General features: G+C 50.7%; 2 protein-coding genes across 8 annotated transcripts in view; one reads left to right on the forward strand and one right to left on the reverse strand.

The window, feature by feature from the left end:
* The window catches only part of ANKS3 (ankyrin repeat and sterile alpha motif domain containing 3), a 34,052-nt gene extending 27,190 nt beyond the window's left edge, over positions 1-6,862 (reverse strand). For 3 of the 5 annotated variants that reach the window (XM_049637446.1, XM_049637444.1, XM_049637445.1), the window contains exons 1-4: positions 6,419-6,654; positions 3,459-3,630; positions 832-1,030; positions 515-636 (exon numbers count right to left, since the gene is read on the reverse strand). In XM_049637446.1, coding sequence (XP_049493403.1) covers positions 515-636; positions 832-1,030; positions 3,459-3,630; positions 6,419-6,512 — 587 coding nt within the window. In that variant the 5' untranslated portion in view covers positions 6,513-6,654. The other 2 variants (XM_049637447.1, XM_049637448.1) reach the window with 2 other exon arrangements.
* A 23-nt stretch (positions 6,863-6,885) lies between these two features.
* DNAAF8 (dynein axonemal assembly factor 8) lies at positions 6,886-20,406 on the forward strand. Of its 3 annotated transcripts, XM_049637456.1 has the most exons (10): positions 6,886-7,213; positions 9,686-9,859; positions 11,036-11,164; positions 13,212-13,293; positions 13,516-13,724; positions 15,512-15,626; positions 16,928-17,066; positions 18,333-18,476; positions 18,845-18,949; positions 19,728-20,406. In XM_049637456.1, the coding sequence occupies exons 2-10, from the start codon at positions 9,737-9,739 to the stop codon at positions 19,999-20,001; spliced, it is 1,320 nt and encodes a 439-aa protein (XP_049493413.1). In that variant the 5' UTR covers positions 6,886-7,213; positions 9,686-9,736; the 3' UTR covers positions 20,002-20,406. The 3 variants fall into 3 exon arrangements, with proteins under 3 accessions (XP_049493413.1, XP_049493411.1, XP_049493412.1); XM_049637454.1 differs by having other exon boundaries at positions 13,212-13,724; XM_049637455.1 differs by lacking the exon at positions 6,886-7,213 and adding an exon at positions 7,414-7,569 and having other exon boundaries at positions 13,212-13,724.
* The last annotated feature ends 1,043 nt before the right edge of the window (positions 20,407-21,449 follow it).

Genomic DNA, 21,449 nt, shown 5'->3' on the forward strand with positions numbered 1-21,449 from the left:
CCCCCCCCCCCCCCCCCCTCCCCTGCTTGTGCTCCCCTCCCTACACCAAAAAAAAAAAAAAAATTAAAAAAAAAAAAAAAAAAAAAAGAGGGACACCTGAGTGGCTCAGTCTGTTAAGCGTCCGACTGTGGCTCAGGTCATGATCTCGCAGTTCGTGGGTTTGGACTCTGTGTTGACAGCTGGGAGCCTGAGCCTGCTTCGGATTATGTGTCTCCCCCTCTCTCTCCGCCCTTGTCCTGCTCACACTCTGTCTCTGTCTCTCAAAAATAAATATTTTGAAAAGTTAATAAAAAAAGAGAAAGGAAGGAAGGAAGGAAGAAAATGAGACTCAGAGCACTTCAAGTGCTGGACCCAATGTCCCCTGACAGATGCAGGAAAAAGCTCAGCCTATCCTCAAGCTCCCCATGCCTGGACAGGACTGTCCCCTCTGCCCAAGGCAGGGGCTACTCTGCACTCTAGCCTCCCCAGCTGCCCTCCTCAGAGTCAGAGCGACCACCAAAGACCTGGTAATCACCTCACGTTGGCATTCGCTCCACTGTCCAAAAGGAACTTGACCATCTGCTGGTGCCCAGCGCTGGTGCAGTGGAAGAGGGCAGTCCAGCCTTGAATGTCCTTCATTTCCAGCTCGGCACCTTGCTTCAAGAGAACACAGAATGCTCGTTACAGCCTCAGCTCCTCTGTGTGGGGCGGGCGCCCTCCAGGCCGTCACACTGCAAGAATCAAAGTGATTACACGAACACGCACACGCACACCATGGTCTGCGGTGGTTCACGTCTCTGCCAGAGCCGGGAGCCCCGCACATTTCTGAGCCTGAGTCCCCTCGTAGCTCACCTGGAGGAGAAAGTAGGCGATGCTCTCGTTGCCACAGCTGGAAGCCAGCATCAGTGGAGTCTGCCCTTCCGGGGTCGGCACATTCACACTCACCCCCGCCTCAAGCAGCAGGTGCACGATGGTATCGTGTCCAATGTAGGAAGCGTACATCAGCGGGGTCCAGCCACCACCATTCTTCTTATTCAAATCTAACTCTCTCCTAAACAAATGCAAGATATGCTAGACGTGTCCCGCCATCTCACGTGTGAGGTTTACCAAAGCCAGCGGCAAGGCCAGGCCAAGACAAAGAGGGGGAAGTACAGCCAGGAAGCAGAAGTTATCTGCCACGCTGGACATCATAGGGGAGGGGAGGAAGACAGGGGAACAGTTAGGTTTGCTGTATAGCTGCCTCTGCAAAGTCCACAGGGCTATCTTCCTCCTCCAACTGCACATTCTCATAGGCCCCTCCTCCTATCCCAAGGCCAGCAATTCTCTTCTTTCCTACCCCCAGCAACACAGATGGTTCTCAACCGGGGGATTATGCCCCCCAGGAGACATTTGGCAAAGTCTAGACACATTACTGGTTCACAAGTGCATAAGGAAAAGCTACTGACATCTAGGGGGTGGAGGCCAGGGATGCCGCTAAATATCCTGCATGCACAAGTCAGCCTCCCAACAGAGAATGATCTGGCTTAGATTGTCAGGAGTGCCAAGGTCAAGAAACTGTGACCCGGAGCCTTGATTGCCTTCCAACAGACCAGGATCTGTTAGTCCGGTGCTGGGTGGAAAGGAAAGGGGAAGGGACTCAGACAATGGGTAAGATTTCACCCTCATCACCTCATCCTACAAAAACATTCTTGGAAAATCAGTACCCAGAGGATCCTATCTTTTTCATTGATTTCCACCAAAATTCTAAAGAAGCATTTCCCCCAGGAAAAAAAAATTTGGGCTTCCTACCCCAGAGTTTGGGCCTGGGGCATAGAAATAACATCTACTTCCAGAACACCCTGCATGGTTCATGCCCCACAGCTTTCCTCTTGCACAATCCCAGCCTCCAGTGGAGGTAGGCGATGCTCTCGTTGCCACAGCTGGAAGCCAGCATCTGGCAGTCCAGTCTGACAGTCAACCCACAGTCTGTACCTCTCAGAGGTTTGGACACAAGAAGCCACGCCAGACAATTATGTTCCATTTGCTAGCACCTTCTATTCACTCCGGGATACCCATGCAGCCATTCCAGAAGGTCCTGATCCCAGGAATGCAATGGTAGCCACTGGCTGGGAGAGCGCACAGAGACCAGTCCATCCTGGCCAGATGACCTTCGCTGGTGGCTCAATTCCATGTGGAGAAGAGCCCAGCCCTCCACAGAGTGTCTCTGAGGCTCTGACATGTCCAGTTGGGCCCAAGCCTCCCTTCTGATGCCTCTACTCGCTCCAGGTCCCAGTCTGCTTACTGTCAGCAGCCTTGGTGTCAGCTAGGGCTACAGTCCCAACCAGAGCACAAACACTTCCCCTCTCCCCTGTGGAGCCATTCCAGACTGTGCATTTATTAATTTTTGTAATGTTCTATTTATTTTTGAGAGACGCAGAGTGAGAGTGGGGGAGGGGCAGAGAGAGAGGGAGACACAGAATCCGAAGTAGGCTCCAGGCTCCGAGCTGTCAGCACAGAGCCCGATGCGGGGCTCAAACCCACAAACTGTGAGATCATGATCTGAGCCGAAGTCGGACGTCCAACCGACTGAGCCACCCAGGCGCCTTCCTGGACTATGCATTTAAACAGTACACCCAAAGGCTTAAAAACCCAAGAATGCCAAAGGAGCAAAGTTGTAACTGGGGTCTCAGTGACCCTGTGAGGGAATGTGCTGCTTGTGTATCCAGCTAACATTCCAAAAGCCACCTGGTACAGGAGTACAAAACATTATGTCTTACCACAGTGCTATACTTGTACTTAACTGGCCACATATTTATAAGAGGCAGTTATGACTTAGGAACCAGAAACCCAGGGCTTATACAAGGCTTTGCTCTGGCTCCCCAGGAACTGAAACAGGCACACGTAGATATAGACATAGATGGTTTCTCCTAGTTGTCAATGAGAAACAGAAACAATGAGGTGGATGTAAGGGGGTGGAGGCAAGGAGATTGGTCCTTTTCCAAAAACTAAATTAACACGTGTGTAAGACTGCAGGTGGCAATCAGGTGGCAATCCCCAGAGAGGAAGATGAACCCCACCTCCTCCTCCTCTATGGTAGAAGCCAGAGTGACAGGAAGGCACAAGGGATAAAAATGAATCTCCTGGGGAAAGGAGGCCACAGGGCATCACTTTCTAACTTTATTTTTGTTTTGTCTGAGCACTTCTGCAGTTAGTAAAAACCATAAAATGACTATAGTTAACAAAAGTCTGAAATGATTCATAAGCTTATGAAAAAAGCCCAAACTGTCGTTTTCTTCTTAGGAGTAAAAACGGACTTATTCGTGTCCAGCCTAAATCATTAGTGACAGCTGTCCGACAGACACAGGGACATATCTCGGTGTGTTCCATGTCTGCGACTGTGTGCAAGGCCCCATAAGCTCACTTGACAGCCCTACCTGGGATCTGAAGCCACAGAGACGGTACTCAAAATCTGAGCAGGAACATTTCCCAAGGTCTCTTACCGCTGCACACATTCCTTCACCACTTCATATTGGCCAATGGAAGCAGCTGTGTGAAGATCCAAGGGGACGGCCAGCTCCTCCCGGCCGACCTGAGCACCCAGCCCATGCCACATGGACAAGCTGCAGTTCAGGAGTTCTGGCTCACTGGCTTCATCGCTGAGCTCCGACATCACTGTGGAGGGAGATCGAGGGGTTAGAGCGTTCCTTCCTGGTTGCTCCAGGGAACAGAACAGGATGGTCACACTCCCACCTGCAGTAGGCAGCTGGGCACTATCCTAGCAGACTGCCACTCAATGCAGCCAACTCCTGGGACAGACTTAGAAGATTATCATTAAGTGCTATATGGTTTGGGCAGCTCCATCCTTCTAATACCGGTGAGCTTGTCACCAGACACAAAGAAAGGAGCATATATGGTGAGTCACACACTGCAGTGGACACTTTCCTTCACCAACCCTCAGGCCCCAGTTCTACAAAGAGAATTCTCCGGGAACTCAGGAAGCCTGACAACCTCTTGGATGGGCAGTTAAGAAACGTTAATTGGGTCACTGGACCTAATCAACTCCTGGGTGTGGTGGGAAAGAAGCCTGGACTTGGGAGTTATATCAAAATTTAGCTCTGCTATTTACCATCTCCAGTCTTTACTTCTGCGCTAATGGGGACATAGCTCAAGGGGCTGTTGTTAAACACACATGGACGAAAGGATAAGTAAACAGTGGCACAGCCGTATATTGGAACGCTACTAATAAGCAGAAGGTACAAACAGTTGACACACACAGTAATAGACACAACATATGAATGAACATCAAACTCACTGTGCTAAAGAAGTCAGACTCAAAGGCTACCTACTTTATGATTCCATTTACAGGACATTCTAGAAAAAACAAAATGGAAGGGCTGGAGGACAGATCAGTGGGACTGGGGTTAGGAATTGGGGGACCACAAAGGGACAGCAAGAGGGAATTTGGGGGGAATGTTCTATATACTGGTTGATAGACATGTTGACTCTATACGTTAATCAAAACTCATAGACCCAAACACCAAATGAGTGAATTTTAATGTAAACATTTTTTTTTATTAAAAAAAAAAATGTTTTTTAATCCTTGTTTATTTTTGGGAGAGATAGAGAGAGACAGAATGTGAGTGGGGGAGGAGCAGAGAGAGAGGGAAACAGAAATTGAAGCAGGCTCCAGGCTGTGAGCTCTCGGCACAGAGCCCAACACAGGGCTGAAACTCAAGAACGGTGAGTTCATGACCTGAGCCGAAGTCGGACACTTAACCGACTGAGCCACCCAGGAGCAGCCTAATGTAAAAATTTTAAACAAATCTTTAAAAAGAAAAGACAAGTAAGTCCCAGCACAGAAACTATGATGTGATTGGTGTTTGGCAAAAGTTGACTGAGTAGGAATCCACCCATACATTCCTTGAAAACAGGAGGGATGGGAGAGTGATACACTGGAAAATTTGTGGGGTGGTGGAACGTTCCTGGAGAGCCACTATACCAGGATGAGGAGTCCATGAAAGTCCTTTATTCTGGGAATCCTAACCAAATCAATGCCAGGCCATTAGCTTCCTATTAGAACCTTTAGGTCCCCAAGTAACATTTGTCTCCTACCTACTATAGGTGGGAGAGAACAAGGAAACAAGTATAGCAAAAAGAGAAAAGGAGGGTCACGTCCATTCAGATGGCCTAAAGGCACTCCAGGAATTCACAGATGCATTAGGACCTCAGTCTCTACTAAAGAACGCTTCCACACTCCAGGTAACAGCTGAGATGGCCAAACAACCAACAAGCCACCCATCTGAGGGACAAAGAATCTTTAAGCCCTTGGCCAGAATATGTGTACATATGATGGGGCCTGTAGGTAACCAAGTTCAGAGCAAAGCCCAACGTTCTGGTACCACCACCTCCTCACACTGGCAGGGCCTGAGATCAACCAGCTTTCTCACTCTGCAGGCAAAAAACCCCAACCTGAATAGTCCAAGCCAACAAATACTGGGTAAGAACCCAAATAAGCTGAGTGCCAGTTCAGGGCCCCTTTCCACACATCCCTCGAGCCTCCTATAGGTGGGTCTCTTTTACTCCAAATGCCTCCTCCAGAGTGGAGTCCATGCAGTCTCTCATATATTTTTTAAAGTTTATTTATTTACAGGAGTGCCTGGGTGGCTCAGTAGGTTAAGAGTCCCACTTCGGCTCAGGTCATGATCTCGTGGTTTGTGGGTTAGAGCCCCGGGTCAGGCTCTGTGCTGACAGCTCGGAGCCTGGAGCCTCCTTCAGATTCTGTGTCTCCCTTTCTTTCTGCCCCTCTCCCACTCACAGTCTGTCTCTCTCCCCTTCAAAAATAAACAGACATTAAAAAAAATTAAGTTTATTTATATATTTATTTTGAGAGACAGAAAGTACAAGTGGGGGAAGGCCAGAGAAAGGAGAGAGAGAATCTCAAGCAGGCTCCCCAGCCACAGCACGGAGCCCCACGCGGGGCTCGAACTCACAAACCATGAGATCATGACCTCAGGCGGTCATGAGCCAAGACCAAGAGTCGGAAGCTTAACTGCCTGAGCCAGCCAGGTGCCCCTATGTGGTCTTTCTTATTATTAGAGGCTCAGGTGTCCCTCACCCTGCAAGGCGGCAATCACAACCAGGCCCGGCTCTAGGAGCCTATGGAGGGAGAACTCGGATGCCACGGGGCCGTAAAGCGACTGGTACTTCTTTTATCACCATGCCACATGCCACACACTCTACAATGATGGGGTATTTGTTATGAATAAAACGATTACGTTCATCCATACATTTGTATATTTGCTTAGTATCCATTACCTTTTCAATAACCCAAAAACCTTAACTAAAAAATAATGACGCTGATGGTCGGCCGCCACGCCCACAGGGAGGAAGTCTGCAAAAGCCCAAGGGCAGCCCGTCTCGTCCTGACGCGTGAGCCGTTCGCGCAGACTGGGCTACCCACCCTGGTTGTCAGGCCCCGGGGTGGGTCCTTCGAGAACACCGCCAGGCCAGACCGCACAGACATCCCCTGACACCTCCTCCTGGTAATCCCACATGGCACGTGGCTCTGCCGTCGCCTCTACAAGGATGCAAAAGCGGAAGCGTCGCCAGAAACTCACGCGGCTACCAAGCAGCGGGCCGGGCCTGGCGGCACACAGGCAGACGGCAAGTGCCGGCCCCAGGCGGTGTCGGGCCGCCACCGAGCGTACCTGCGCTGAGTCCCGGTGCGCCGCCGCACTCTCTCAGTCCGGCGCGCTCGCCGCCACGCACGCCCGGGCTCCCTCCGCGCGGGCTGCCGCCGCAGCGCCCGAACACCGCGGCCCCGCTCCCGCCCCGGAAGTGGTTGCGGGAGGCGCGGAGCACGCCGGGACTCTCGCCGGGCCGCGGGGCGCTCCCGGCGCTGTGGAATGTGTCCGTCCCGCACCCGAGCCTTCCGGTCAGCTCGCCCGGCTCGCTGTGTGACCCCCGCGGCAGCCAATCAACAGGAGGAGTTCGCCTTGCCCCTCCTCTCCGCTAGCCAGGGAAACCAATCCTATTTCAAGAGAGGCAGGACGCGCCAAGTCCCGAAAGAGGAGCGGGGGGAAAAAGTGAGGTTGGCAGTCCAGTAATGTAAAACTGCCGACGGGGGATTCCAAAGGCGGTGACAGCCTCAGTAGTTGCGCCGCGGCCCGGGGGAGCGAACGGGTCCGGGGGAACGTACTGGGAACTGTTTATAGTCCTGTCAAAACTGCGCAGAGAGGGGAGGTAGAGGCCTGAGGTGAGTGGCCTCCGAAGGTACATGTCGGGATTTTGATGGGACGGGGGCGGGAAACGGGTGGGGGGGGACGGGTGGGAAGACGAGCGACGTGTTTTCCTGTTTCCCAGCTTTAGAATTTAAAAGACTGGTCCGGGAGGCTGTTGGCGTCCAGTTGTCAGGACAACGGGGCTCCTAGGCCAGAAGGGCGGGGGCGGAGATAGGGGCGGGGCTAACGGGCTGCCGCGAAGAAACGGACGTGGAATTTGCTCCAGGGTTCGGAGGAGACTCGAGCAGCTCCGTCGCTTAGCTTTAGGCGTTAACCCCAGTCAGCAGGTTAAAGTGAACTCGCCGTGGTGTTCAGGACCCTCCGCGATCTGGTCTGTCATCACCGCATATTCTCGCAGCAGATACTTTCTTACCCCAACATGTTGGGCAATTTTCACTCTCCTGAGCCACTGTACATGTTCTTGCTGCAACCTGTAATGCCTTTCCCTACCCTGTTGCCTTGCCTGTCTGAAGAACCTAGAATATCTGGCGAATCTGTTACGCTACAGTCTGCCCTACAGAGCCCGGTTCCAAAAAACATCCACTGATGTGTTATGAGCTGCGTCCCCACCCTGCTGTTCACAGTTCAGGGTGCACCAAGCTCCTGCTCCAGGTTCTGTGAGCACAAAAGCACGTACCCCACCACTCACATCTGCTACTGCTGCCTTCATGGGGGCCCTGACACAGAGTAATAGCCAGGCAGGGCTAGGGCGGAAGTGCTCTCTTCTCATAGTATAGGCACAGCGGGCTGTATCTGGGGGCTGCAGGGGATGTCCAGACACTGGCTCCGAAGTACCATCATCCCACATTCCTAAAGCTACCTTGACCCCTGAGGGCCCAGGCCTTCTCCTGTTAGGAGTACAAAAGATGGAAGGGGCTGGTTAAGTGCCTGGGTGTCAGGGGTTAAGTGGTGACTCCAAAAAAACTTTCCTGGGGACTCCTTTGTAAAGGGGGCAGTAAAGTGTAGTGAGGCTTGAAATCCCTTCTAACTTTGCTACAAATTTTGTCTTTGCCATTTACTAACAATGTAACTTCTCTGAGTCTATAAAATGTAGATAGTAATGGTATTTATGTTACTTGGGATACAAATACCTTACATAATCTGTATATCATACACATATATCATTCTATTTATCATATACATATACATGTATGATGTATATGGTTACATTATATATTATAGGTATAGATATATACATCTAGATATATATAGATATACATACACACATACAGTTGACTCTTGAACACAGGACTTTAGGAGGACCAATACCCCGCGCAGTCAAAAATCCACATATAATGTTTAAGATTTTCTTTCTTTTAGGGACACCTGGGTGGCTCAGTCAGTTAAGCATCCAACTTCAGCTCAGGTCGTCATCTCATGGTTCGCGGGTTTGAGCCTTGCATTGGGCTCTTCACTTTCAGCACAGAGCCCGCTTCAGATCCCCTGTCTCCCTCCCTCCCTCTCACTCTCTCAATCTCTCTCTGCCCCTCCCCATTCATGCACACCCTCCCCCTTCTCCAAATAAATAAATAAATATTAAAATAAAATCTTTTTTTAAATGCTTATTTTTTTGAGAGAGAGAGAGTTGGACATTGGACACTTAACTGACTGAGCCACCCAGGTGCCCCCTTAAGATTTTATTTTTAGGGGCGCCTGGGTGGGTCAGTCGGTTAAGTGACCGACTTTGGCTCAGGTCATGATCGTGCGGTCCGTGAGTTCGAGCCCCATGTCCGGCTCTGTGCTGACAGCTCAGAGCCTGGAGCCTCCTTCGGATTCTGTGTCTCCCTCTCTCTCTAACCCTCCCCCGTTCATGCTCTCTCTGTCTCAAAAATAAACATTAAAAAAAACTTTTTTTTAAGATTTTATTTTTAAGTCATCTCTGCACCCAATTTGGAGCTCAAACTTAAAACCCCAAGATCAAGAGTCACATGCTCTACTGACTGAGCAAACCAGGCACACCTCCACATATAACTTTTGATTCCCTAAAAACTTAGCTACAATAGCCTACTGTTGACCAGAAGCCTTACCAATAACATCATTAGACGATTAACACATGTTGTATGTTACATGTATTATATACAGTATTCCCACATAAAATAAGCTAGAGAAAAGAAAATGTTAAGAAAATCATAAGAGAAAATACATTATTGTACTGACTGCATTTATTGAAAAAAAATCTGCATATAAGTGGGCTCATGCAGTTCCAACCTGTGTTGTTCAAACACACACACACACACACACACACACACACACGTGTGGGCACATTGACTAACAGGAACAGGAACCTGGAGAACCAGAAGGGAAACCAATGGGAGGTCTGGCAGTCTGTTTTCACCCCCCACAGGGTGGTAGACGCTTTGAAAAGGCAGCCCTCTCCCACTGCCCCACCCTGAGCTCTTGGCCCTTGGCCCCTGGAACCCTCTCACCTCACCCTGTGTCCTCTGCAGGGCTGCTTGGATGATGGCACGCTGAGCAGCATCCCTGGAGCCTGGGTCCTCATGGCGTCCCAGGACAAAGATGAGGAGTCCCCACCTCCCTGGGCCTCCCAGACAGGGCCCTGGGATGCCATCCTTGAGGCCGTCAGGGAGCAGCTCCCATCTCTGGACTCCGATTCCTCCTTGGTAAGCAAGCGCCTTCTTCCTATGTTTTCCTGGGCCCCGAGTGCCCTTTCTTCCCATGGCAAGCACAATGTTGACCCACGAACAGCTTTGGAGCTTATCAGCTCCTGCATTTGTCCTAATTTTGCTTTTTGTCCTCCGAATACATTTATTCATACTTGGCATCCTTACAGGCCATTTCAGTGACCTGAAATTATGACCGGAGAATTCCTCCAAGAGCTTATCTTGATGCATTGAAATGGTGGCATGCATTCATTCAACAAACATTTATGGAGCCTACTTTGCCTCTTCAAGAATAAGAAGCCCTTTGTGACATTACACACCTGGCAGACCCTGCCTCCCCATGATCGTAATTGTGTTTCTAGTTTCTACTGACTGATATCGATCACTGAACTGAGAACATTGGGTGACAAGAGTGACTCTGAATTCAGTCTTAAATCAGCTGTGCCAGCTTCTCCGCCTAGTGAAAAGTGGGCATGTGCACACACACAAGAATGGCAGTGACCCTATCGATGGAGAAAGGTAGACAAGGCCCTGGGCAGCAGCTCCCTAGTAGCGGGTGCCAAGCTCACAGTTTGCAGCTAGGCATTTAGAAGTAACCTGACAGGTTTGGGTCCTTCCTGGGATGCCTACAAAGACAAACAGAGCATCCTGGGCCTCAGGTATCTTCCAGCATGCGACAAAGCTAACGGAGAGTAGATAACATGACCCCAGTACCTTTTCATGTCTTCAGCCTCATTTGTTCTCGTCTTCAGATATCCTTGCAAGGTGAGCTGGTGACTCTAACTGCCCCCTCTCCCCTTAGAGGCGCTAAGACACTGTGTCATTTATGTGATGGCTAAAGGTTACAGGCGAGGGGGAGAGCTGGGCTCTTCTTTCAGCTACCACCTTGCTGCCCTGTTCGTTCAGTGCCAGGTGTTATCTGAGCACCTGTTATGTTCAAGGTCTTAGGGGGTGGCAGGTATGTGCGCAACTGGAGCCCGGGATCTCACTTCACGAGGCTGTGCAGCCGAGCCCTTTTCTAAATCAGTGGCAGGAACCAGCCAGGCCAAAGACCTCTGGGAGAAAGCTGATCTCCCCAGATCACTCTTGAGCAGCAGGGCAAGGGCAGACGGAGGCTGAGGCCCTCCTGGCTCTGCCTGCTGCCCTATAATTCAAAAGTCCTCTCATTTGTCACAGTCGGACTTCGAGGCAGAGGAGCTGTTCATCTTCCAGCGAGATCACACTGCCCTGATCCCAGACCTGTCAGAGGAGCTGGCCGAAGACGCTGCCGGGGCCTGGCTTGCTACGGTTGATGGGTCTTCTGAGGTCTGTAGAAGGCAGGCCCCGGGGATCCACAAAGCTGGGACCCTGCGGGCAGAATGGGGTGTGGGTGTGGGTGTCCGCGCTGTCACCTGACCCTATGGTGTGGGTCAAAGAGGTCAAAACTGCGGCACTCCCTAAACATTTGTTGATTTAATAAGGGTGACAGTGGGGATTCAGAGGCAAGAAGGTGCCCCTCACTGGAGAGGTGAGGTGAACACAAGAAACAATTAGAAATGCCAAAGCACACTCTGTAACCACGTATCACAGTCATCGCCAACTGTCAGAGCAAATTTTCCGTCTTCTTTTCTCATTTCCCAGAGCCCCAGGTAAGACCAAAAACTCTATCTAAAATTAATGGCTTGGGGCATTCACTTTCGAATGTCCCCTCTCTGTAAAGAGAGCTTTCCTACTATTCTTCCTTTCTAATCCTATATTCTAATAAACTTTTGCCTGCTGATTAAAAAAAAAAAATGGCTTGATGCTTAAAATTAATTGCTGCCCTTATAAATAGAACCCATCAATAGACTTTCATCACTGGGCAGGTCCCAACTGATAAGGTCTTTTGGCTCTTCTTAAAGGCTCCGGGAGACAGGCCTACCTCTGCTGTAATTATTGTGACTAGTTGTCACTCATTAACTAGGGGAAGTAGGTATGCTGTCACAGACCAGCACAGCCAGACATTTGTCAAAGCAGGGGAAGCAGATTTCATTCGGTAACTGCTGACAGCAGGCAAAGAGCTGAGTTCCCTCCGACTTGTGCAGAGGTGACCGGGGTTTCCAAGGGAGATTGAGGGAGGGGGAGAACAGGGCTCACTAGAGTCAGAGAAGTGAACGATCACAAAGAGCAGGCCAGCGTGGGTGTGACTAGGCCAGGCGTGTCCACTGGCAGGTATGGAAGTCGGGAGTCTATCCTCCCTGGAAGAAGGGAGACAGAGGCCATGTCCTTCCTGACGAGAACATTCCAAAGGAAAGGCTCTCAGGCCCAGGACAGATGCTTCTGGGTTGTAAGAGACACGTAGCTCCGAGTCTGAAGCCCTTTTTAGGAAATGCTCTTAAGAAAGGGAGGTCAGGGGCCTCTCATCAGGTGTTGGCTGGAACAAACACTGAATTCTCCCCGCAGCACTGAGCTTTCTCAGGCAGATGTTTTCATGGACGGGGTCATGCTAGCCATGTGCTGCTAGAAGCCATTCTAGAGTTTGGTCAAGTCTCAGTGCCAGTTTAGAGGCAGGGGTTATGTGCTGAGAGTTCTGGAAATCTCAGTGCAAGCACTGATACAGGGTCATCTTACAGAACGTTCATCATCCTGACTCCCCCACTCAGCTACACCTAGAAGAAGGTCTGAAATTCCCAGGCCTGCCAAGACCTCTAGTTAGTTCAGGTGCAGGGATGTCCACGTGAGTTTATCTTGCGTTTTCTTCATTTCTACAATTACCTCAGCAACTGTCCTGGAGAATTTTTTTTCCCCCAACCTGGGACAGGAAAGTCTGTCCTCACTCATGGGGGCAGAGGCTGTGGGCTTGCTCTGGAGTCAGAGGGCCTGGGTTTCATCTTGTCTACCCCTTAATAGCTGTGTGGCCTATTTGCAGTGGCCAAAAGGTAACAACAACTCAATGGCCACTAACAAATGAAATGGGTCAACAAAACATAGTCCATACAATGGAATATTATGCACTCCATAAAAAAGAATCAAGTACTGACCCACAACCTCCATGCACCTTGGAAACACTAAGCTAAGCCAAAGGACACAAAAGGACAAGTATTGTGTGATTCCACCTATATGAAATATCTAGAACAGGCAAATCCATAGAGACAGAAAGTAGACTGGAAGTTACTAGGGACCTGGGGGGAGGGAAGGTGCAGTCTCTCTGGGGTGATAAAAAAGCTTTGGAAATAGTGGTTACGATTGCACATTATGAATGTGCTTAATGTCACAGAATGATAAAATGGTTAAAATGGCAAATCTTATGTTACATACCTGTTTTACTGCATACACACAAAAATTCCCTCAAGTATGTTTTTGAGAACGCTGAGGACACCCATTTTGTCCACAGCCAGGTGCAGTGCCTGTGGAACCCAGAACAGAACCCTGGAGAGAGTGGGGCCCAAGGACAGAGGCTTCTGCCTCTCTGCAAGGTGGAGACCCTGGCGGGCCTATAAACAGCTGTGGGGAAACCAGTTCTCTTCTCAGGGTGCCCAAGGACATCCCCAAGTGGCAGGAAGACAACCATGGGGCTGTGTCCCTCAGCACCCAGGGTCCTCACCAGGGGCTGCAGGAGGAAGCCACCCTGTCCCCCTGGGAAGGTGACCTGAAAGCTGAGCCCCTGAGCGCTGCCTCACAAACCGGTTGGGCCGCAGACTATGCAGACCGCAGAGCCCTCCGAAAGGAGAGAAGGAAGATGATTGAGAAGGACATACTCCATAAAGTCACCTGGGATGCCCAGGACCCAGCCTGCAGTGACCAAAGTCAAGTGGAAGAGGCACCCTGTGCAGCGGCAGTGGCAGTTCCAAGACCAGAGACGCCACCAGAGGGGCCCCGGGAAGGACGGCTGGTGCTCTCCCTCAAGGTAGGCATCTTCCAGCCTGTGCTTCCTCAGGGCGTCCCCTGCACGTTGGCCGTGAGCTGGTCCTCCACAGGACAACCTGAGGGCTTGCCCACTACACCTGGGCTGCCATAACGGATGCCACAGACGGAGGGCTTAAAGAGAAATTCATTTCTCACAGTTCTGGAGGCTGGGGAGTCCAAGATCATGGCACCAGCACATTCAGTGTCTGGTGAGAGCCTCTTCCTGACATCTGGCTGTGTCCTCTTACGGTGGAAGAGGCGAGGGAGCTCTCTGGGGCCTTTTTATAAGAGCTCCACCTTCATGACATAATCACCTCCCGGTGGCCCCACCTCCAAACACCATCACATTGGGCATTAGGATTTCAACGTGTGGATTTTTTTTTCTTTTTTTTTTTTCTCCCCCCCCCCCCAACGTGTGGATTTTTGAGGGACACAGACATTCAGTCTACAGCAATGACCTTAAGCCCCTAGGCACATAGTCCTAGGTCCCCCAACCGTCAGTCATGCCTGTCTCAGTGGATGTGTGGTCCTGACAGACAGACCATCCTTAGGTAGAGTTAACGAGAATAAGGAAGAACAAGGAGACTCCTTCTTTAAAAGGAAGGAAAGAAGGAAAGAAGGAAGGCAGGGAGGAAGGGAGGAAGGAAGGGCTGTAGGAATACTAATCTAAAGCATGTTTATAAAGACAGACAATCACATATAAGATATAGAACAAACTTTGTTGAAGCACAATTCCCAAAATCTTAAGGCTGTCACTTTCACACAAATAGTGTGAGCACCTGTTAACGTTGTATTTAGCTCATTAATGAGGGAACCGGCAGGAAGACAAAGCCAGGTCAAAGAGATTATGAGAAACTGGGATTTTGTAAAACTGGGGAAAAAGAAAGGAGTGCTGAGATAAAATTGCTATACTAAGTACAAAATTGGTCAACATCCTAACAAAAGTAACAACAAGTTGTTGTTACTTTTGGGGTTATCACCTCTACCAGACAGAAAAAACCCACTGTACCTGTTCTCAGTTTACAAAGTTGTAAAATAGGTGGGCCCTGGTCAACTGTGCAAGCCAAATTATTGTCCCCAGAAAGGTGGGCTTGTCACAAAAGCTCCAGCATGACATTTAAACATCACACAATTCCTTTTTTTTTTTTGCCTTATTTTCAAATTTTGATAATTTTAACAACATAGAAAAACGGTATCAGGTTGTACATGGAGGTCATTTTTACCAATTTCATTCTCATCAGTTGTGGTTTAAACAAGCCATTCTTTCCATTCTGCTGGCCCCCAAACACTTCTGTTTTCACTCACCCTAGGGCCACAAGGAGCTACAAGGAACATCAATTCCCAATTACCTTCCTCCCTCCTCTCGCCACACCCGGAGGCCCCCAGAGCTCTTTTCCAAGTCCTTGCGTGGGAGCACCTGCCCAGAACAATCTGTTCCTTAAGAGAGCAAAACGTTTTAACCTCCCAACACTCTAAACCTGTATGAACCTAAAGAGTTTTAAGACAACACTGGGGTTTCCAGGTCAAACAGTGTCTCTGTGCCAAAAACAAAAGTGTTGCCTAAAAAAGGCATAGGAAAGAGAAGGCAGGAGACGCTGGCCCCACCCACCTTAATGGAGGTGTGAGTGAGAGAGGGAGCCCGTGCCAGTGTGGGCAGGCACCCAAACCCTCATTTCTAACCCATAACAACCCACGATGGCCTCTGTTGGTCACAGCAGCTGTGGAAGCAGGCACTCCTGCTGCCAGGACCCTGTGGCTGCATTTTAATCACTCCTTTAATTATTTCAGCAACTTGAAGAGTGGGATTTGGATCACATCCTTCAAAGTCTGGCAGGACGAGAAGATGACAGGGGAGATCGCGCGCCTGGAGCTACGTGGTGGGCAGCTGACCGCCTGGGCCGAGGTCTGATCTTGAATGCCAGGGCCCAAGTGCATCCCCATAAGCAGCTCTTTCCAGGGGCTCTCAAAAATAGGGTCAGCCTGGCAGCCCACCATGTCCTCTCTGTTGCTCAGCCCTCATGGTCCCACACAGGTCAGGTGCCAGTCCGTGGAAATTTCACCCATTCACTCATTCACTCACTCATTCATTATACATATGACCCCCTGCTGGTGTCTGGAGTGGAAGAGGCTCTGGAGATACCAGGGGGGCCTTCAGACACGGTCCCTACCCTTGACCCCCACCTTTTCCTCCTGCCCACCCCCTCGGGCCTTCCTCTCTCTCTCTGAGAGCAAACCAACCTGCATTTTGTGCTTCTTCACCCAGCTCCTAAGCAAACTCTGCTTCCATTCATCTCCCCATTTACCGAGAAAGCCAGGGATGTGATTACTGCCATTGCACCTGTGGGCTCGCTCTGGGCAGTTCTGTAAATAAAAGGAAAGCTCCTCTTCCCTCTCCATCCATCCCGGGCCACAAAGGTGAGTGAAGCAAAGGAGCAAGGTTTGTGGGTTCCGGCTTCCAATTCCGGAGCAAACTCCGTCTGTGACTGAGCCCCTGGTGCTGTTTCAACAAGGTTTTTTTGTTTGCTTGTTTGTAATTTAACGCCTTACAGCAGGGTGTGGAGAAACCCTCTCTCCTGTAAGGCAGTGGCTGTAATCCACGCACCCGTTTTGGAGGGCAATGTGGCAGAATCCATTCTCTATTTTAAAGGCACTTAAGCCTTCAATCCACTTATTCCACTGCTAAAGTCTATCCTAAATACCCCAGTGGGTGACGGTGTGTATTCAAGGATGTTTGTTGCAATACTGTTTATAATTGTGAAAATTTGGAAATGACCCATATTCAATATTCTATAGGAGTCAAGCTAAAGCAGTTACAGCACAAAATGCACTAAAACCCAATGAAGGGAATCTATGTTAACATGGAAAGACAATCTATACGGTGAAAAAAAAATCTACAGAGGATAATCCTGTTGCCTTTTTTAAGTGTTAATTGTTAATTATGGTTCCCTCTGACATGTGGGACTGAGGAGTGAGGTAAACTGTTAGTAGTAAGTCACTCCCTCTTTATGGGGATTGTGTACATACCACTCCCCTGGCCCTGCTGAGCTGGAGGTGGCGGTCTTTGTACAGGGCTGAGTGGCAGAGGACGTGCACAAGGTGAGGTGTGTCTACACAAAGGATTCCAAGGGGAATCAGTAGCTCAGGCTACTGTAAATCAAACAGGGGCAGTGTCCCCACTAAGCAGCCTCCCCGCTCTGCCCTCAGACCACACCCTGCTCAACACCCAGGACAGGCTCATGGAACGGCTCGCCCTCCTGGGTGCCACACAATCCAGAGCCTCTTCTGCCTGGAAGGCACCTGCTGACACGCCCCAGGACACCAAGCAGCGGGAGACCAGCAGCAGGTGGGACTTCTTGCCAGCTACAGCCCTGTCCTCTGTGGAAGTGGCCCACGGACTTGCAGCATTTATTAGGCCTACCTGGGGGCGGGGGCACTTGATGTATATTTCTCATTTCATCTCAACAATCTGATCAGGTAGGTGCTGCTATTATCTTATCCCCGTGTTATAGATGGGGAAACTGAGGCTCAGAGGTTGGCCTGTCTAGGCCATAGATGGCAGGGCTGGGACTCGAGCCTCAGAGCACCTACTCTTTGCACACTCTATGGGAACCCTCCCTCCATCATCCACATGACTTCCCCAGACAAGGACCTGCCTTGTCAGATTGTTAGGCTAGCACTGGCCTGTGACCCAAGCCAGGCCAATCAGAGCCTTTCCCTGAGAATTCCCAGTCTCAGTGTGTCCGGATGGGGATGGGAGGGCTGAGAAAGGCCAGCTGTAGTGAGAAAGACTGAAGCCAGAAGGGAAGAGGTGGGGACAGGGCACCAGGATCCCTTAAAGCCTAGCTTCCCACACTTTGGTTGTTCCACTCTTTTTAGGAATCTGAGAGCCACTGAATCCCCCTTTTCACCTGAGCTACTTGGAGTGGGCTTCCGTTCCTAGCAACCCAGTGTCCAGTAGAAATATCTAGACCTGCACTGTCCCAATTGATAGCCACTGGCCACATGTGGCTACTGAACCTTTGAAACATGTCTGGTACAAATGAGGAAATGATTTTTTTATATATATTTTTTAATGTTTATTTTATTTTGAGAGAGAGAGAGAGAGACAGAGCAGGAGTTGGGGAGGGGCAGAGAGAGAGGGAGACACAGAATCTGCAGCAGGCTCCAGGCTCTGAGCTGTCAGCACAGAGACTGATGCGGGGCTCCAGCTCATAAACTGCAAGATCATGACCTGAGCCGAAGATCATGACCTGAGCCGAAGATCATGACTGAGCTACCCAGGTGCCCCAAGGAAATGATTTAATTTTAATTTTTTATTTGATTTCAATTAACTAACATGTAAATTTAAGTAGCTACCTTTGGCCAGTGGCTACTGGCCACTGGGAAAGCACAGACCCTGAACATGTCAGTCACCATGGATGGTTCTGTTGGGCATTGTTGGCCAAATCTTGAGGGTTGTTCTGAAGAGCAAAAGAACAAGGGCACTTACAGGGCCTAGCTCAGTGCCCTGCACATGGTGGGCATCCAGTTGGGGGCAGCCCTGAGCCCAGCACAGGTCATACCATAATCACCCAGAAGTGACTCAGAAAACCCTGCTCTCTTATCTCAGAACTGCTCGGATGGAGCCGGGCTTCCAGGCTGAGCTGGGCCTAAGGCTGGCCAGCGGCCTGCAGCTAAGGGGCCCAGCAGAGCCTCCTACTGTTTTCATTGATTTGCGGCCCACGGAGCCATCGGACCTTGGGTCTTCAGAAAGGTACTGGAAGTGGTGACAGCCCTGTTTTGCATTAGCCACATTGGCCTCAGGAGGAGCAGGGGCTTCGACAGGTGGGACGGTGTGGGACAGCGCCCATGTGGGCTAGTACCAGAGCACTGCTTGGTGGAGAAGTGCTCGTAGCCAGGAGCTGAGCCCGGCCGGCAGTCCCACTTGGTCCCGTCAGCAGGGTCTCCCTGCAGGGAGAGCAGAACCCAGGCAGAGCTTAAAGCCAGCAGTCTAGGCTTTGGTACATCACCCTGGAGTTTGTCCCTCCACCACTTGGCAGGAAACCTCAGTGGTCTTGGGTCAGTAGGGAGGCCCGGGTGGTGTGGGATACATTCTGTGAACCCAGGTTTCATCACCTCCAGCTCCAGCTCCAGCTCCTCTGACAGCGAGGAGGAGGAAGAGACAGCGGCTCTTGGAGACCAACAGGGACCAGCAGAGCAGGAGCGTCATTCCTCCCAGGGGCTACGGTAACCACCAAGGGGCTCCCACCACCTGGGCATGGTCCATCTCTGCTTTCCACAGCAAGCCCTCAGCCTGGCACGTTTGATGTTTGTGCTTTCAGCTTTGTCTTGCACCCACAGGGCCAGCACGTGTGGGCCTAGGGGTGGTCTGGGAGGTGGCCCGTGGGAGCCCACTTGGGGCCCAGCCTGGGCTGCTGTCCTCCTGACATCACCAAGGATACCTCACTTCGCTCCTGAGAAGGGATTAGTACTTTCCTTCTAAAAAATAGCTCTCCAAATTGATTTGGTCCCTACTGCTGATAGCATTGGAAGTGAAAAGAAGTTGTCAGGATGGAGTAAAGTGATGGCTATTAGCTAGAAAGGAAAGGCCAGTGTGAATTAAGAAGTGCAATGTTAAATTCAGAGAAGTTTCCACTCTCCAACATGCAGAGGCCCCACATGGTGGTCATGGGGCCACTTAGACTTATATGCTGTATCTATAGTTTTTGGAATTGAAAAGCCTGTGGATCCTACCCTGTGGGAATGTCAGAGTCAAAGGCAGTGTTCCCCCTAAAATGGAACATCATTAGGCGTATGGGAAAAAAGAAGAAAAATCTGAGTTGAGAAGCGTCACATAGGTTTCCTCCCACAGGCCTTTAACATGCTAACATGCCCTATGACCCAGCAAGGGCTGAGAGGCCAAAATCTTAACTGTCTTGAGAACCAGTGAACATGCTTCTGGAAGCACTCTGGATGGGGGGGTCTGGCTCCACTTGGTGTTGAGGTTGCTTGTCATATGTCACAGGGACTGTACTGGGAAGAGTCAGCTTCTCCAGCAGCTCAGGGCATTTCGGAAGGGGACAGCTCAGCCCAATCTGCCAGCCACTGAGGGTCCCGGTGGCCAGAAGGCTCAAGTCCTTGAAGATACAGCCAGCTCCAGAACTGGGAGGAAGCAACATGTGACACACCGGGCTGAGAAGCAGAGCACCCAGACCAGGTGCTGCCCCAGGGCGCTGGAGGACCCTCTTGGGCCAGGGACAGCCAAGGAGGCCCGGGTGCCTCCTCTGGGCCAGCTGTAGCTGCCTCCAGGACTGGGTCTGAGAAGGAGCTTGGTGGGATGATTCGACTGTCCATCGACATACCCGGGCCCTGGTGGTCCCCTGGCTCTCCCGTGTTTCCATGAGAATGTGCTTATGTAGCCCAGGGACCCTCTGACTGGGGGCTGTCACCCAGACCTCTGTTAAAATGTGGTGTGATCATTCTATGCCCTCAGAGCAAAGATGCTAAATTTGCACACAGAGCGTGATGACAACTCCTTTGAAAAGCGTCTGGAGGGAGACTCCGCAGACAGTAGTCTGTGCGGACGGGGGGGCTGTCCAGCCTGTTCACTGCTCCTGCAGTCTTCTCTTTAAGGTGCATCTGTTGTTTTCCATCATACGAGGTCTTTTTTAAAACTAAAACTGCAATAAAACATATTTAGAGAATTTCAAGGTTGAAAGGGTCTTTGAAGAGAATTTAGCCTGATCTTGAGTCCCTGGATGCTTGCTATTTTATGTGCTTGCATTAACATACCACACACCCCCTCACACACACACACACACACACACACACACACACACACACCAAATGGACTTTTTGATAAAGGGGTGAAGACTGGACTGTTTTTTTCTTTAACCAAGATACAAAGGCACACATCTGTTCTAGGGTCCTTCCTGACTTCGGGTGGGGCTGACCTTTACGTGGAGATAGAGTACTGAGTGTCTTAACACCCAAACTGTCCCCATGGAACAGAGAGCGGGGCCCCACCTCATGGGCGACATCCTTCCCTGTTACTTTGCGAACATTATCCTCCACTGTCCTCCATATTCAGTCATTTCTTCCGGTTCTCAGCCCTGCAGCCCCCAATAGGCTGCAGCCCTGATCTGTGGCACCTCTCTTCTCTCACCAACTTGTTTCCAGGATTCTGTCTCTGCCCCTGCTCCCTGGTAAGAGCAGTCAGCTCAAGTCTCTCCACATCACAGGCTCAGCAGCTTGGCAGGGTCCTTAGCATTTAAGAATGTATTCCAGTATTCAGCTGGGGTCATCACTTGCTGCATGTGTTGAGGCTGGCCAAGGGTCTCTTGTCATCAAGCCCTGCCCTAGGCAAGGCAGGCTCTGCCTGGCCTCAGCCACAGATAGCTACGATCGGGGCCACAGACCCCACTTGACGTGGCCCAATGACAAGGGGCCAGGTGCAAGACAGCTTCCACCAAGGCCACAGGAGGCCCCGGGTGGGCCTACTTGCAGGGAAGGTGGCCAGGCTGCGTCACCTGCGCTCCTGGCTCTTCGCACATCCACGGAGACCCCTCACCCTCTGCTCCAGGACACATGCAGTGTGGTCGGGGCTCCACGACAGAAGCCCAAATGTGACACACCTCCACCCATGCGGCCTGTCAAGTGCAATGGCCAGCTTTCCCCCCCATCTCTATCCCTTTCAAATGCCAGAAATTTGGGATGCTTCACAAACAGTGACACAAAATAACTTCTT

This window comes from Panthera uncia, chromosome E1 (genome assembly GCF_023721935.1).
Source record: "Panthera uncia isolate 11264 chromosome E1, Puncia_PCG_1.0, whole genome shotgun sequence".
NCBI lineage: Eukaryota > Metazoa > Chordata > Mammalia > Carnivora > Felidae > Panthera > Panthera uncia.

What these genes read in the sequence shown, in the direction of transcription:
- DNAAF8 (XM_049637454.1), top strand. Translation starts at nt 9,737, where the DNA reads ATGGCGTCCCAGGACAAAGATGAGGAGTCCCCACCTCCCTGGGCCTCC. An exon ending in TGGACTCCGATTCCTCCTTG is followed by an intron (nt 9,860 to 11,035) that starts GTAAGCAAGCGC and finishes CATTTGTCACAG; the next exon opens with TCGGACTTCGAGGCAGAGGA. An exon ending in GACCTTGGGTCTTCAGAAAG is followed by an intron (nt 18,477 to 18,844) that starts GTACTGGAAGTG and finishes CATCACCTCCAG; the next exon opens with CTCCAGCTCCAGCTCCTCTG.